This window comes from Athalia rosae, chromosome 2 (assembly GCF_917208135.1).
Source record: "Athalia rosae chromosome 2, iyAthRosa1.1, whole genome shotgun sequence".
NCBI lineage: Eukaryota > Metazoa > Arthropoda > Insecta > Hymenoptera > Athaliidae > Athalia > Athalia rosae.
This window is the reverse complement of record NC_064027.1, coordinates 8,550,663-8,563,937: the sequence shown is the minus strand read 5'-3', so window position 1 is coordinate 8,563,937 and position 13,275 is coordinate 8,550,663. Positions and strand designations below refer to the sequence as shown.

General features: G+C 48.0%; 1 protein-coding gene across 5 annotated transcripts in view; it reads right to left on the bottom strand.

The window, feature by feature from the left end:
* LOC105685329 (optomotor-blind protein) overlaps window positions 1-13,275 on the bottom strand; it is a 69,179-nt gene that overhangs the window by 22,619 nt on the left and 33,285 nt on the right. For 3 of the 5 annotated variants that reach the window (XM_012399313.3, XM_020851282.2, XM_020851278.2), the window contains exon 4: window positions 12,739-12,901. In XM_012399313.3, the coding sequence (XP_012254736.2) occupies window positions 12,739-12,901 (163 nt within the window). The remainder of the gene's footprint in view (window positions 1-12,738; window positions 12,902-13,275) is intronic. The other 2 variants (XM_020851285.2, XM_020851289.2) reach the window with 1 other exon arrangement.

Genomic DNA, 13,275 nt, shown 5'->3' with positions numbered 1-13,275 from the left:
CCCGTCCCACGCGATTGAGTTTATCGCCGCACGATCTCCTTCGTCTAGTTCCCGTGAATACGTAAGGGATGCGTCGGGGGGGAGGGGGGGTGATTTCGAGGACGTTGTAAGCTCGCGAAAAGAATTCGGTAAATCAGAGTTCATTCATAACTCATGGCGCGGGAGGCCGGAGACGCGGTCGTGGGATTTCGAACGGGTGACCGTCGAGTCGAACCCCGCGGGAAGGCGAGGGCTGCTGCCTCCTCGTTGGCGCCGACGAGAAGTCATCAATTTCGTGAGGATCGAAAGAAATTCGTATTTTGACTGGGTGCCCCCACGCTGTGACGGGGCGCCCGGATGCCTCCCATTCGACGGTGGACGATACTGACGTGTTGTTTGTTTAGATGATTACGGGTTCGGGAGGAAAGGACGCTAATCTACCGGGCGGAATGAGGCAGAGAAAAATTACCGGAGGATCGCGACGACCTGCCCCAACGTCTAACTAGGCATCGCTAATTCCGAAACATCTGCCAGTCAGAGGAGTCGAAAATTGGGGGCCATTTTTCGTAATTTTCTATAATTTATAGGGTGTACTTTTGGGCGTATTGGAGGGCGGGACGCGTAGATAAGTAAATTTCCAACAGGAAGAAACCCCGAGCCAACCAACCACCGTGCGAGGCATATGGCGTGTGCGCCCCGACGATCGAGGTGCCCGATAAAGTTGTATAACCATGTAATACTCGCGCGTACACCGCACACGTGTATATCCTATAGAAAAATACGATGTGGGTATACATGTACGATACACATGCCTCCATCTCGACGGAGGATGAATGCAGCGGTGGCCCCGGGGGGAACTCGCGTTCGAAACGGGGATAAAAAATAGCGCTAGGGAGAGCAGTGAAGTTTGATGAGAGATATCGCGCCGGCGATCGAAGGGATACACATCGACCGACGCGACGGGGCTCGGACGCCGTCGCAGAGTTTTCCATTTTCGCAAACCGCGAATCGCACGACCGTCGAGGGAAGATCGTCGAGTCCCGAATCCAGGGGTGCGAGGAAATCCGCGATCGTAGCGCAGGTAGAGGAGAATAGCGGGGACTAGAGAGAAGGCCGATAGAAACAAGGTCGATCCCGAAGTCTGGCAAGGAGAAGAAGGCGAAGAGCGAAGAGACAATAAGGGGCCCGGGTAAAAGTGAAGCAGTTAGCATACCTCCACGCGATCGGACCCCCAGACAGCTCAATCGAAGGCATGTGCATGCCCAGTGGTGAAACGATCGACGATCAGTTCCCCACGAAACGAACACGTTACAACGTTTCTCCATACGACCGGTAGGTAGATAGGTAGGTAGGTAGGTACCCATACCTACTATTTCTGTAACCACCTTCGCGTCCGCACCATCTATAGAACCAACACGTGTCGTCCGTTCGCGTGTCCCGTGTCCCGTGTCCCGTGTTTAACGCTGTCGCACTTCGTGTCGCACTTCGTGTCGTGTGTAGCGTCGTTTCGTTTACGGATAGACAGCGATCGCCGAGGGTATACGGAACATCGGAGCGCAAGGTCGTGACTTGAGGTTCTAACGCGTTATTACAACGGAGCTTCGATCGTCGCGTCGGGTGGCAAATTTTCCCCTTTTAAACTCTCACGCTTACTCGGGACTGTACGGGATAAAGGTAAAGAAAAAAAAGAAAAAAAAAAAAGAAAAAGAAAAAACGACGGAATATCGTCCGGACGATCCGCAAGTTTTATCGTGGCGACCCGCCAAATCGGAGGTGAGAGTCCCGGAGTAGCTAAGTGCCTTTTAAAACGCGGTAGCCGCTTCCTTCGGGAGCTTTAAAATGCGGGTGCTAGGCTGCCGCCGCGCCGTTGTAGGTATACGTACGTCGAGCGCGCGGCGTGGGATGAATCTTGGACTTTACAACCGCCGCCCCGAGCCTCCCGAAGATACAAGACATTAGCGACAAAATACTTTATCGGACGCATTGCGGCTCGATGAAAGGGACCTCTTATCTCCGAGGTGTCTCCGAGAGTAGAGGCTTCCCGTGTTTCCGAGATAGACCTTATTAATGCGATACCCCTTTTATACCAGCTACCGATCAAACGGATGCGACTCTCCGCGTGCGTGTGTAACGGTCCACCGGCTTTTTTCCCTCGCTTCGACAAACCCATGCGGACCTTCCGTACGCGCGCACACGATCGGAGTCGTTACCGCGGTACGGGAGATCCGAGTATATCTGGATATCGACGCTTTCACAAATTCTGGTAATCGTTCCGGGACTGTAAAGAAATTGATATCTCGCACACGTGACCTCTATCGTCATCCGTGGACACAGATCGGACGCTCTAATGAGGGAAAATAGAAAAAAAAGAAGAGGAAAAGAAATATTGAAGCGAATAAAGCGATAATGACGGTGCTCGAGAGACCGTATATTGGATAAACTACGAGCTAATAAAAGTGAAGTGTGTTTTACAAGGTGGTAGAAAATTGTAGCGACGCAGTCATTTGTTCTTTCAGAAAAGAAATACTACCCCTATAACGCGTCAACGTACGACTATATAATATAGAATAACACCGTCCGCGGGTTCTGACTTATACACATCCACAGGGCTGTATACCTGAATTTTTTATAACGCGGGAACCCCAAATCGTTTCTTGGAAGTAACTGTATATGTATACGTAGAGCGTGGGTTATACACGACTTGCGACTATGAGTATATTTCCCTAACGAGCCGGGACACGCGTTTCGCCGAAACTTGGCGGAACTTTGCCTCGGGAGGAACGATGAATTCGTATACACGTAGGCGAGGTATACATACGAGGTATTCTAACGCGACCGATGTGCCTCGCAAGGAAAAGAGGGATCCGACTTATAGCTCAGCGCGGAGGTGGATTGAGGAAAATAAAGGGCCGAAAAAGGAAAGGAATTGTTTCCCTCCGCCCTACATGCGGAGGGAAACATGTCGAACCATTTCCCACGTTGTACGTCGACGGCCGATATTCGTACGAATGTTCAAAATGTGTTCAAGTCCTGTTCGTGCGACTCGAATATTGTGGGACGTCGTCTCACGTACAAAAATACGTTGTAAAGGTGTACGCCGGTATTACGGTATCCGGATATCGAGTTGGGTATTATAGTTATACCGAATCACCACTTCGAAGGATGGTCTCCAGTTCGACTTCGGAATCCGACCGAAAGTTTGGAATAAGAAGAGTTGAGCGGCGGCGGCAGCTGAAGTGGTTCGGTCCCCCGAATTCCCGTCACTTTACGAACCCGTAGCCGGAGGAGTTTGGGATAAGATATTCGTCGATGATTACGTCACGGTCCAGATTCCGTCCTGGTACGAGTCTCGGGCTTCGAGGACCACTCGTCAAACGGTCAGGTTCGAACTATGCGGAATTTCCTTTCCGAGAATTACTGCTGGAAAGTCGAAAAACCGGAGGATATCTTTCGTGAAGTCCTCACAGAATTTGAGAAATGATCGCGTGACCGAAGAAGAATTTATCTCGAGTCCCGATGTCCTCGGCCGGACGATTTCCCTTCGCACAAATACGGGATGTACCGTAGCGCCGATCCCGTCATCCCCCACGCCACCCGTGGGAGGCCAAGGGCCGTGGAAACCATAATTTTTGGGCTGTCAGCGGATCCCCGAGTCTTAATAGCATCCTCGGCATTATGTACGCCAGAAACTTGCGCCGTACGATTTTTTCAGGATGTGGGCAATTTTCACGCTGATAAAAAAATCAACGTCGGCAGATCCGAGCGACGATTTCGCTACTGCAGCCCACCACCGCCGTAAACGCGTATTCGACACAGGTACGAAGAAAAAGGGCAGCTTTATATCCCACTTGCGCGCGGATTCTCAGAAGGCAAAAGGAGAATCTTCTTATAGTTCTCCCGGTGCCATTAGCCAGACGATCCGCAGCTGTAACCCGACGCGCCGCAGATACGAACTCGCCGCACCGGACCGCCAAGTGACCCTTTTTTCGCTCTAAACTTTTCAACGATTTCGTAAATCGAACGAATTATCACGTTGTCGGATTTTTTTCTCCACCGGAAAATCTTCCCCGGGTCCAGCTCCTCGTGATATCCGTCCGCGTCCCGACGAACTTGGATCGATTTTACGAACGGACATCGACGAATGTATAGAAAAAAAGAAGCGAAAATTATTTTCTCAGAAAGTTTTTTGAGATACTCGAAATAGGGGCGCGTTGTAGAAAATTCGGTGAAATAAAAACGGCGGGATCGTTGGTAGCGAGAGGAATTCCAGGGTGCAGGCGCAGTCCGCGGGCAAGAGAATGGCGTGTCGGTTTGGATGGCGGGACGTGTTCTGGGCTCGAGAAGTGTCGGGTCAAGTTATAGCGAGCAGGACACACTGAGGCGCCGCGACTCTGTCGTCCTTACGGTCCACCGGAGAGCGCCAAAGGTAGACCTTATCTTTTTCATTTTTTCCCTCTATCTCCCCGTCCCCGCTCCTTTTTTCCCCCCCCCTGTACACAGCTAGAGCAGCAGCGGCAGCAGCAGCCGCCGCCAAACCCAAGACTACAAAATTTAAACCCTGCCTGGATAGTTCCGACAACGAAATAGAATCACGCGTCTACAATAAAAGAGTAGCAGTTCGCGTTCGGGTTTAAAGTTCGGAAAAAGGGTCTTTCCACCTGGCGAAACTAATTAGCGAAATGACTTGGGTTTCATCAGATAATCTATACCCGTATACCCATCCACACGTAATTATATAACGGAGGTAACGAAAAGCGCAGCCACACGCACCGATTACAAATAACAAAATTTCAATTCGAGCCAATCGATGAATCGAAAATCGATGTACGAAAGTTCGGCGCGCGGGTGTCAGAGGTATGGATCGGTACCGCTAATCCGCGAAGGTGTCACCGGACTACGGGATGTGTTTGAATTAGGATTAACACGGCGGCGAGGCGAATTTGGCAGATGTAGAATCGGTGGCGCGGCGGCGTGATGACAAACCGAGGGTAGTCCCGTACACCGGTACCGCGCTCCGTGTCCGAGCGGTAGAGGTGTACGCGCGGTGTTGTGTGTAAGTACGGTATAGCTTGATGTCGTGACTGCACCGCGACGCTGATGGCTATGTGCACGAGAGCAGAACTAAAGTTAGATATACATATATGTATACGTATGTACGTGTACAGCGGAGGAAGCTGCTGGAGGGCGACGCGCGGTGCGATGCAACCGGAATGAAATGAACACAGAGCTCCGCTAATTAATATTTACCCTCCGACAACATCACGCCAACACTGCAACGATCAGCGTCATGTTCAACGACCACCACAGCCTCGAATTCCGACTTTCGACGCATCGCTCGGTGTTACCGTAATGTACACAACGTCTGTGTTTCCTCCATTGTACACGGATACACGTTACGCACGTGTAGGTGTTCCGCGGTATACCTACGGGGAGGTCTCGACCCGATCACCAGCGGCTATAATACGCGTATATTTAAACCCCGACCCCGCGGACCGCCCGTGGCAACCAGATGATGTTGAATTCGTTCCGCGATACAACGCGGAAAATGTTTACACGAAATCTCCATACCGCCGCATATATGATACAACATATCCTGTCGACGGATTCGACATTTGTCCGAACTTATCACCTCCGATTTTACGTACCCTTTTTTCATCGGAGGAAAACAAAAAGATAACGCGCCAGGGAATCTGGTGAAAAAAAAGCGTGACGGGGTGGTTCGAGCTTGCGATACGCGTACCGCCCAGTCGGTTATGCGGAATCCTGTCGGCGATCGTTCGAATTTCCCTCAATTATTATTCCCCCGTTTGACGTCTCAACCTCAGCTCCCGATGTGTTACGGGCGATGCCCGACTACGTCCCCGCTTTGCCGCCAAGGGTTTGACCATTCCTTTCGTGATCCAGTTCGAGTTCAAGTTCCAACGGCGTCGCCACGCGCTGCTCTTTCCCGCATCTCGACGACTCCCTTCGTTCTCGACGAATTCCACGAATTCCTCCTTTGTCCCTAAGTTCGAGGGTTTTCTCCGTCTTCGCCCGATCAGTCACCGAGGTCCCTTTGGCGGAAGGTGTTCGAGGTGACTCGCGAAAAAATGCTATCCCGCCGATATTACGTACCTATAGGTTTTTCGGAAAATTTTCGAGCGGTGACGACATCAATGCGGGTTGACTCGATGAGAATTTTGTATGGAGTTGAATTGAAATGTATCGAAAAAATCGATATCGATATACGCGAGACGAAAATCAGATTTTGACCGCGTGTAATATATGGCTGAACGTCCTTCCGCAGACGACCACGGGTCTCAGGACCTACCTACCTTATAATGACGAACGCGCGGATATATATTAGCGGTGAGGAATTCCAAGTAGCATGTCGAATACATCGATGCGTTCCCGAATACATCTCGCACGAAAGACAAAGTAAACTCGAAAGAGGATGGAATGAAAAAGCGAAGCAAAAAGAAAACAAAAAAAAAAAAAAAACAAACAGAAATGATAAAGAAAGAAACTGATCTGAGTAAAAATAAAAGTTTCCGTCGCGGAGAGCCGGCGCTACGAGAAATGGTCGACGGGATATAAGCGCGGCAACCGGGAGAGACCTGGATCGGTATAAAAAAGAAAAATAATACGACCGGGCAGAATGCCGGCTTATTAGGGCTCGGGGATTGCCTGAATTCTGATATGCGACGCGCGACAGGGCGAGCCCTTTACGTGCGCGCGTAATTCGTGTATAGGTATAATTCTTCCTCTCCCCCTTGGTTTTTTTTTCTTTCTTTCTCCATCCCTACTTCACCACTCTCATATATGCACCGACTCTCCTGTTCCTCGATGAACTGGAGGGGATGACGACCGCCTCCAGAAACGCCCTTCGCACTTCCCCTTGCGAGTCTCACGTGTCCTTTTTACGCATGTGGTGTGCATTCGTACGTACGTACTTGGTGTACATACACACCCCGTACGTTGTGCCTGGGGTACGGTACGCGTATGGATGCGGTAGGTAGGTAGGTTGGTAGGTAGGTAGGTAGGTACGCTTATAATACCTACGCAGGTATATAGGTACGAGGCGTGTGTATGGGTATACCTGAATTGTGCATCAGCGTGCCACGATGTATGAGGCGGAAAGTGGGGAATTATATGGTTATAGCTGCTGCCGGTGGTGCTGCTGCAAAGTTATACCGATATGTGCATATACGTATAGGTATGCGCATGTATTATGGAATAACACGTACGGTATACCTGACCGGGGGCTCGCGCACACCTACGTAACTAGGGGCAATAAATTTTACGTGGTCCAGCTATAAGGTGCGCGCTCGGTATTTTTTTTAATAGAATTCAACTAAGGCACACGGTGAATAGATCATGCTTCAACGTATTAAAGCTGTTCCGAGAAGACGTTTATCTTTCACCCAAGTTTCAACCTACCTCCGCACCGCATTATCCGGATATACTCGAATACGTAGATAGCCCCGTGTGGGAGGTCTACGGTGTTCGCACCGATTTTTTTTTTTTCCTCACCGTCAACTTATCATACGCGCGAATAATTTCGAGCTCGTCCGAAGTGCGAGTGCGGTATAAATTGATACGAAGCATTTAGCTGGTGCAACGTCCTATGAACTACCGACGATGTTTGTCTGTACGTATAAACGATTCATTAAATCGGCTTCAGTTTTTCTTTTTTTTTTTTTTTTTTTTGGATTCGTAAAAGCCAAGCCGCGGGTAATAAAGAAATCAAACAAACTGAATTATGGAGGATTACGTAGCCACCGATTGTTCGAAATTAAAGAAAAAATTATTCGAATGAGATGATGCGTAGAAAGTTTGCTGCAGGCATTCGGAGGTGAATTTCTAGGTTTTTGGAACCCGGACTGTCTATACCTGATGGTCACGAATGTCTAGTGAAAATGGGTTGTGTTTGTGGCTCGACGTATGGCAGGTGAACTTTACACGTATATAATCGGGGCAATATTATACGGAACTAATTTTACGTTACAAATTGTGCCGGTTGCCGCGATGTATAGCTGGTGACGTACAATTTTTCCGATTGTAACATCAAACTTAATTTCCTGCTGCCATGTGCGGTAAAAGTTTGTATTATTTTTCACACAGCTGTATTTGTGTAATCTGACAATCTGAGAAATTGGATAGAGATTAGCTGACACACGAATTTACTGAAATACTTTTGTATCGTTGTTAGTTATTTCGGTTTCCTCCTGGGTGAGCGAGACTGCGCTACCACCACCTCGCGGAAATGAGTAATTTGAAAAAATTAGAATGAATCGTATAACAAGCTACTTATATGTTAGCATAGATGGTCCCAAAGTTGACCAATTTCCGAATATTTGCTATAATGTAAAAGAAAAGTTTCTCTCCAATTTGATCATGCAGCTGTACAAGCCCTCGTACAAGGAAAATGATGATTGCTATTGGACACGATTTCTAGTACAGATATTCCGATATTGAGATCTCATAAAAGCAATTTTCGTCGGTGTTACGCGCGTGAAATGTAATCTGAAGTAAAAATGTTCCAAGCAATTTCCTGTCACGGTTTTACAGCTGCGTAAGTTCTATTCCGTGTATACAGTAGATCGAGTGCATGCATACAGTCTCAAGACGACATGTGATATCATACGTGTATATATATACATATATATGTACATATGTCTATTATATGAAATGGAAAAGTTGTTCGACGAGAAAAATATATAGATGCGGTGGGTATTATATGCTTTGGGTTTCATTCCCTGCAAACGCCCTCTTTGACGCAACCCTCTAACCAACCCCCGCGGAAAAATATAGGTAGAATGTATTTTTGTGTTGTCGTCGTAAGCAGAAACCCGGAAGACGAGAGGCGAAGACGTTGTATGCGGCAGAAGCGTATAGAGAGGAGATGAGGATGAAAGAGAAGAGAAAAAGTGAAAAAAAGGAAGGGGAGAAAAAAGAAAATAAAAGAGAGGAAAAAAAAGAAGAGATCGCAGTCAACCGTCGTCCTTCGTACCCTCCTTCCTTCACCCTGATGTCTACTTTCTACGCTTTGGTGTTTATAGACTACGGGGGAGAGCAAACGGGGCTAAAGACGGATCGTCGGGATCGCCTTACAGGCTGTTCGATTCTATTAAAGCGACCCTCCCCTGATCCCGTGATCCCCTGTTTCCCTATTTCGCTCCTCCTGTCTCCCGCAGGCACCGGGACGACACCCCCCCCTTCTCGCCTCTCTTCCCATCCTGGCAAACATCCCCGAAGACTTCCAGTCGAAATCTATCTTGGTATACACACGGCGTCGAAGGTCCGACGCCAGCTCGTTCGCCGCGCCCTTTTTCTCGCCCTTCCTCCCTTACTTCGCGTCAATTCGTCTATAACACCCCATAAGTGCGGAAGCTAAGAATCGAGATCGAGACTCTGTTGTGTACCTCGCAATCGATATCCCCCATACATCTGTACAATCTCCACATGTAGTCTTCTACGATCAATCAAATTCCGTACCAACGGAATCGTCATTTTACATTCTCAAAACCACCTCGTCGACTAGAATTATCATTGAGATTCCACGTATCGAATAGATGAACGAATAACATCATTTTGCCACCCCCTGAAACTGCAGTATTTCATTATACGAGGTAGCTGGGAAAATGATCCTGCAAAATGATCGCATAATGTTGGTGGGTGTTTGGAAATCGAACTGAAAACTTTGTGTACGGTGGAGGAAAAATATATCCATAGTAGGTACGATAAAATAGGTACATATACGTATACGTGGTGTAGAAACTTGGCGACGACTCAGGACGCAGGACGCCGATATGAAGCAGACTCCACCGGCAGAGTGGACAGCAAAATGGCTACCGCGGCACGGCCTTCTTCGCTTTATATACGCTATATTTATACCCAGAGCGTCCAAGCCCGTGGCGGTGGGTATATGCGCTATATGTAATAGGCATGTATACATACTTATATACCTCCTATGTAGTCGCGTTCGTACATCCGTCCGATGGTCAGCGGCTGATCGTCGTGTGCCCCCATCACGCGATTCCGTAATAAGAAACCGACTCGCTTCGCTCCTATAAGATTGTGTGGGTGGGTCGGTCGGGGGTAACGCGCCTTCACGTTTTCTACGCTCTTTGATTCGACACTCGAAACATAGAACAACGAGGTATAGGTACGACGTGGAGACGACGATGTGCGGCTCACACGGACAAATGTTATTCAGTGACGGTCGCAAGTGTGGTTACAAACGTTGGGTACTTAGAGCCGTGTACGAATGTACATAGGTAGGACATATATATATATATATGTTCTTTACCCAATTATCGAGGGCTGCAGGACGGGATAATGGCGGTAAAAACTAACCCTGACCCGCACTGCGGTAACACGCCTCAATTTTTTTCTCTCTTCACTTACGTAAGAAATTGGTTTTTTGAGTCTCTGTGTATAACGGAAAACAGTCGGCAGATATCTCGAATAGGGAGGGCGGATGAAATTATATTATGGGAGCGGTGTTTCATTTGTGAAAATAGTGACGGAGTCGAAAAATAATTTTTTGCATTTCATGGGCGGTGGGGAAAAAATTTTCGACAAAGTTTTACTCGATCGGTTCTTCTCTCAGTCTTCTAGGATTTTATTTTTCGAACAAAAAAAATCGATGAATACGTCCCGGAGAAATAACGTGAAAAATTACGTAAGGAGAATCAACTTTGATCTCCAGCAGAAGAAAAAGAAAAGGTAAAAATACACGCACGTAGACTCGAATAGGTCATAACGGTAATTTTCGCATCACGTTTGTGTGACTCGCGTACCCTAGTTGCGTAATTTCGCGGTTGTTAAAATTGCGAGGATTAGTTGTGTACACCGAAATTCACGAATACTTTTAGTCAGCTAATCCGCAGTGTCCCCAGCGATTTTCTCGTCAGTGCAACAGGCCCATCATTGAAGGTAGTACGAAATGGGTATACGTCAAATAATAGCGTGACCACAGCCACCTTGTACAAATCCTCTTCTATTTTCTCAAAGTTCCCACAGAACCCCGGAGTCGGTGGCGCCTGACTGTACGCACGTTACAATCAGAGGCGATGCCTAGAAGTTGGATGAACCGAAATGCATTTAGAGAACGGCAGGAGCGGACAGATGTCCCCGTGTTTGACTGCCGCGGCGTATTCTCTCTTCTCCTCGGTCGTATTTCCCCATTTTCCCCCCTACGTCGGTCGAGTACGTCCGTCTGCTCATCCGTTTGTCCAAAGCTCACCCGCGTTTGTCTCTGACTCTGTGTACTTTGCGGCTTACACCACTACTCCACGGTGGATACGTACCTACCTATGAACGATGCCGTACGCATCGCGCACCGCACCGCATCGCGCACCGCTGCCAACGACGACACGGTAAAGATTCCGCCTAATAGACCTGTTTCATTTTTGTTTGCCCTTTCAGTTTTTCCAACAAAAGGAACCTTCGAGAGGAAGAAGAAGAAGAAGAAGAATTACTCTCGAGTGACCCTCCGGTGAGTCTCGAACACCGGCCTCGGCTAGAGGCGGTCGCCGTTTGAACTAATTTCATTTGTTTCTCAACCCCGATTCGAGTCGTAGGTAGGGAACGTTCGAGGGAATCTGGGTATTCCGTCGTCTCGCCGCGCGAACGAGAATTTCTTACGAGGGTATAAATCGAAAGTTTTTTGCCGGCGGTTAAGGGGTGGAAAATTTTTTTCATACGTCAGCTATCTATCCGGTCTTACTTTACCCACAGGTGTTGTGAAAGGTGAAGAGCGGGCAGGAGGAGCTGAACGACCGCATGGCCTATTAGCCAAAAAGGGTTTTCATGAGCTCTCAGGATATTTTCTGGCTTTTTGCACAAACTGGATCGGGCTGCGGTAGGAGCCAGGACCTGGATATCCTTTACAATCTAGAAAGGAGGGAAGAGCCATCGGGCGCCCAAAAGGAACCCCTTAAAGGCTTCTGTTCGATGTAACAGAGCCATTTTGACCCGAAGAAAGGCGGGTGCGGACCCAGAGCGGCAGGGGCCCGGGAGGACTCGAAGACTGGCTTTCACGAGCCAGTGCACCTCCAACGTCCAGAATCCCGAAAAATTTCCAAATTATTACTCAAAGAGACCGACAGACTCGTCGTTGCTACCGCGGGGTACGAGGGATTCGCAAAAAACAGCTTTCCCCTTCCGATTCACCGGGTCAGCGTTAACCGGCTTCCCACCGAGTACGGGGACAGCAGGTATGTACGTGCAATACGATGGAAACAGTCGCCGTTGTTGCAGTTCAGAACTGAAAGGGTGCTCGGCAGCGTAGTCGGGACACACCACTTGACGGGGAAATCTCTTCTGATCCTAGATTAAACGCCGTCAAGGACTCCTCGCTCCTAACCACGACTTGACTCGCTAAACTCTGAGGAGCTGAGACCGCGAAACTCTCTCTCTCTCTCTCTCTCTCTCTCGGCATTGAGGAATCTTATTGGCGTTCGATAGTTTCCGTCGTTCAAGGACACGCCATAATTTTGTAGTTGAAAATTTTCACGAAACATCAACAGCTGAAGCGCACCGTTGATGGTTGTTCACAAACATTTACCGCGACAAATACGTGAATTCGAAAGCAGCGAAATGAACTGCGGATACCGATTCGCACAGAGCCATCGAAAGGTGATGAATGCGAAGCGAGGGTGTTAATTGGCGATTAGTGATAGGAGAAATGTTTTTTTTTTTTGTTCAATTTCTAGAGTAAAAACTACCCTTAATATCTAGTAAGTAAGTAATTTGTTGGTTTGCGTTACGTACAGTACTTACAAAGCCGTGCTTGTCGCTGATGTTGTTCGTCAGTTTGAGCTTGTGGAAGCTTACGACCTTCTGCATCCACTGTTCACCGTTGGTAGGAGAGTCCGGATGGATGTACATCCTCTTCGGCATTTCGGGATCCGCTTTACCCGCTACCATCCATCTGCTGCTCGAGCATCGAACAAAACAAAACTTCGTTGTAGATTTTGAGATTAAGAAATGATTTTTAAGGCAAGAGTCGTCATGCGTGTGGGATCAAATCTACCAAGGATCGACAGGGATGTTGAACGAAAAAAAAAGATAGGAAGCCAGTCGCTTTTTTATTTTGCTTTTCTCATCGTTATACATATACCATGTAGAAGCGCCAGCGAAGAACCGCGGAAACTTTTTCTCTGAACGGACCAATTGATAATTGAATGACTTTTCTAATTTTACAGTTTCGAATTGAGCAATTCGAAAGCTTTGATTTTGCAGAGCCACTTCGAAAGGCAGAACAACAGTTTTTAAAAGAGAATGTATCAAGATGAGTCATTTTTTTTT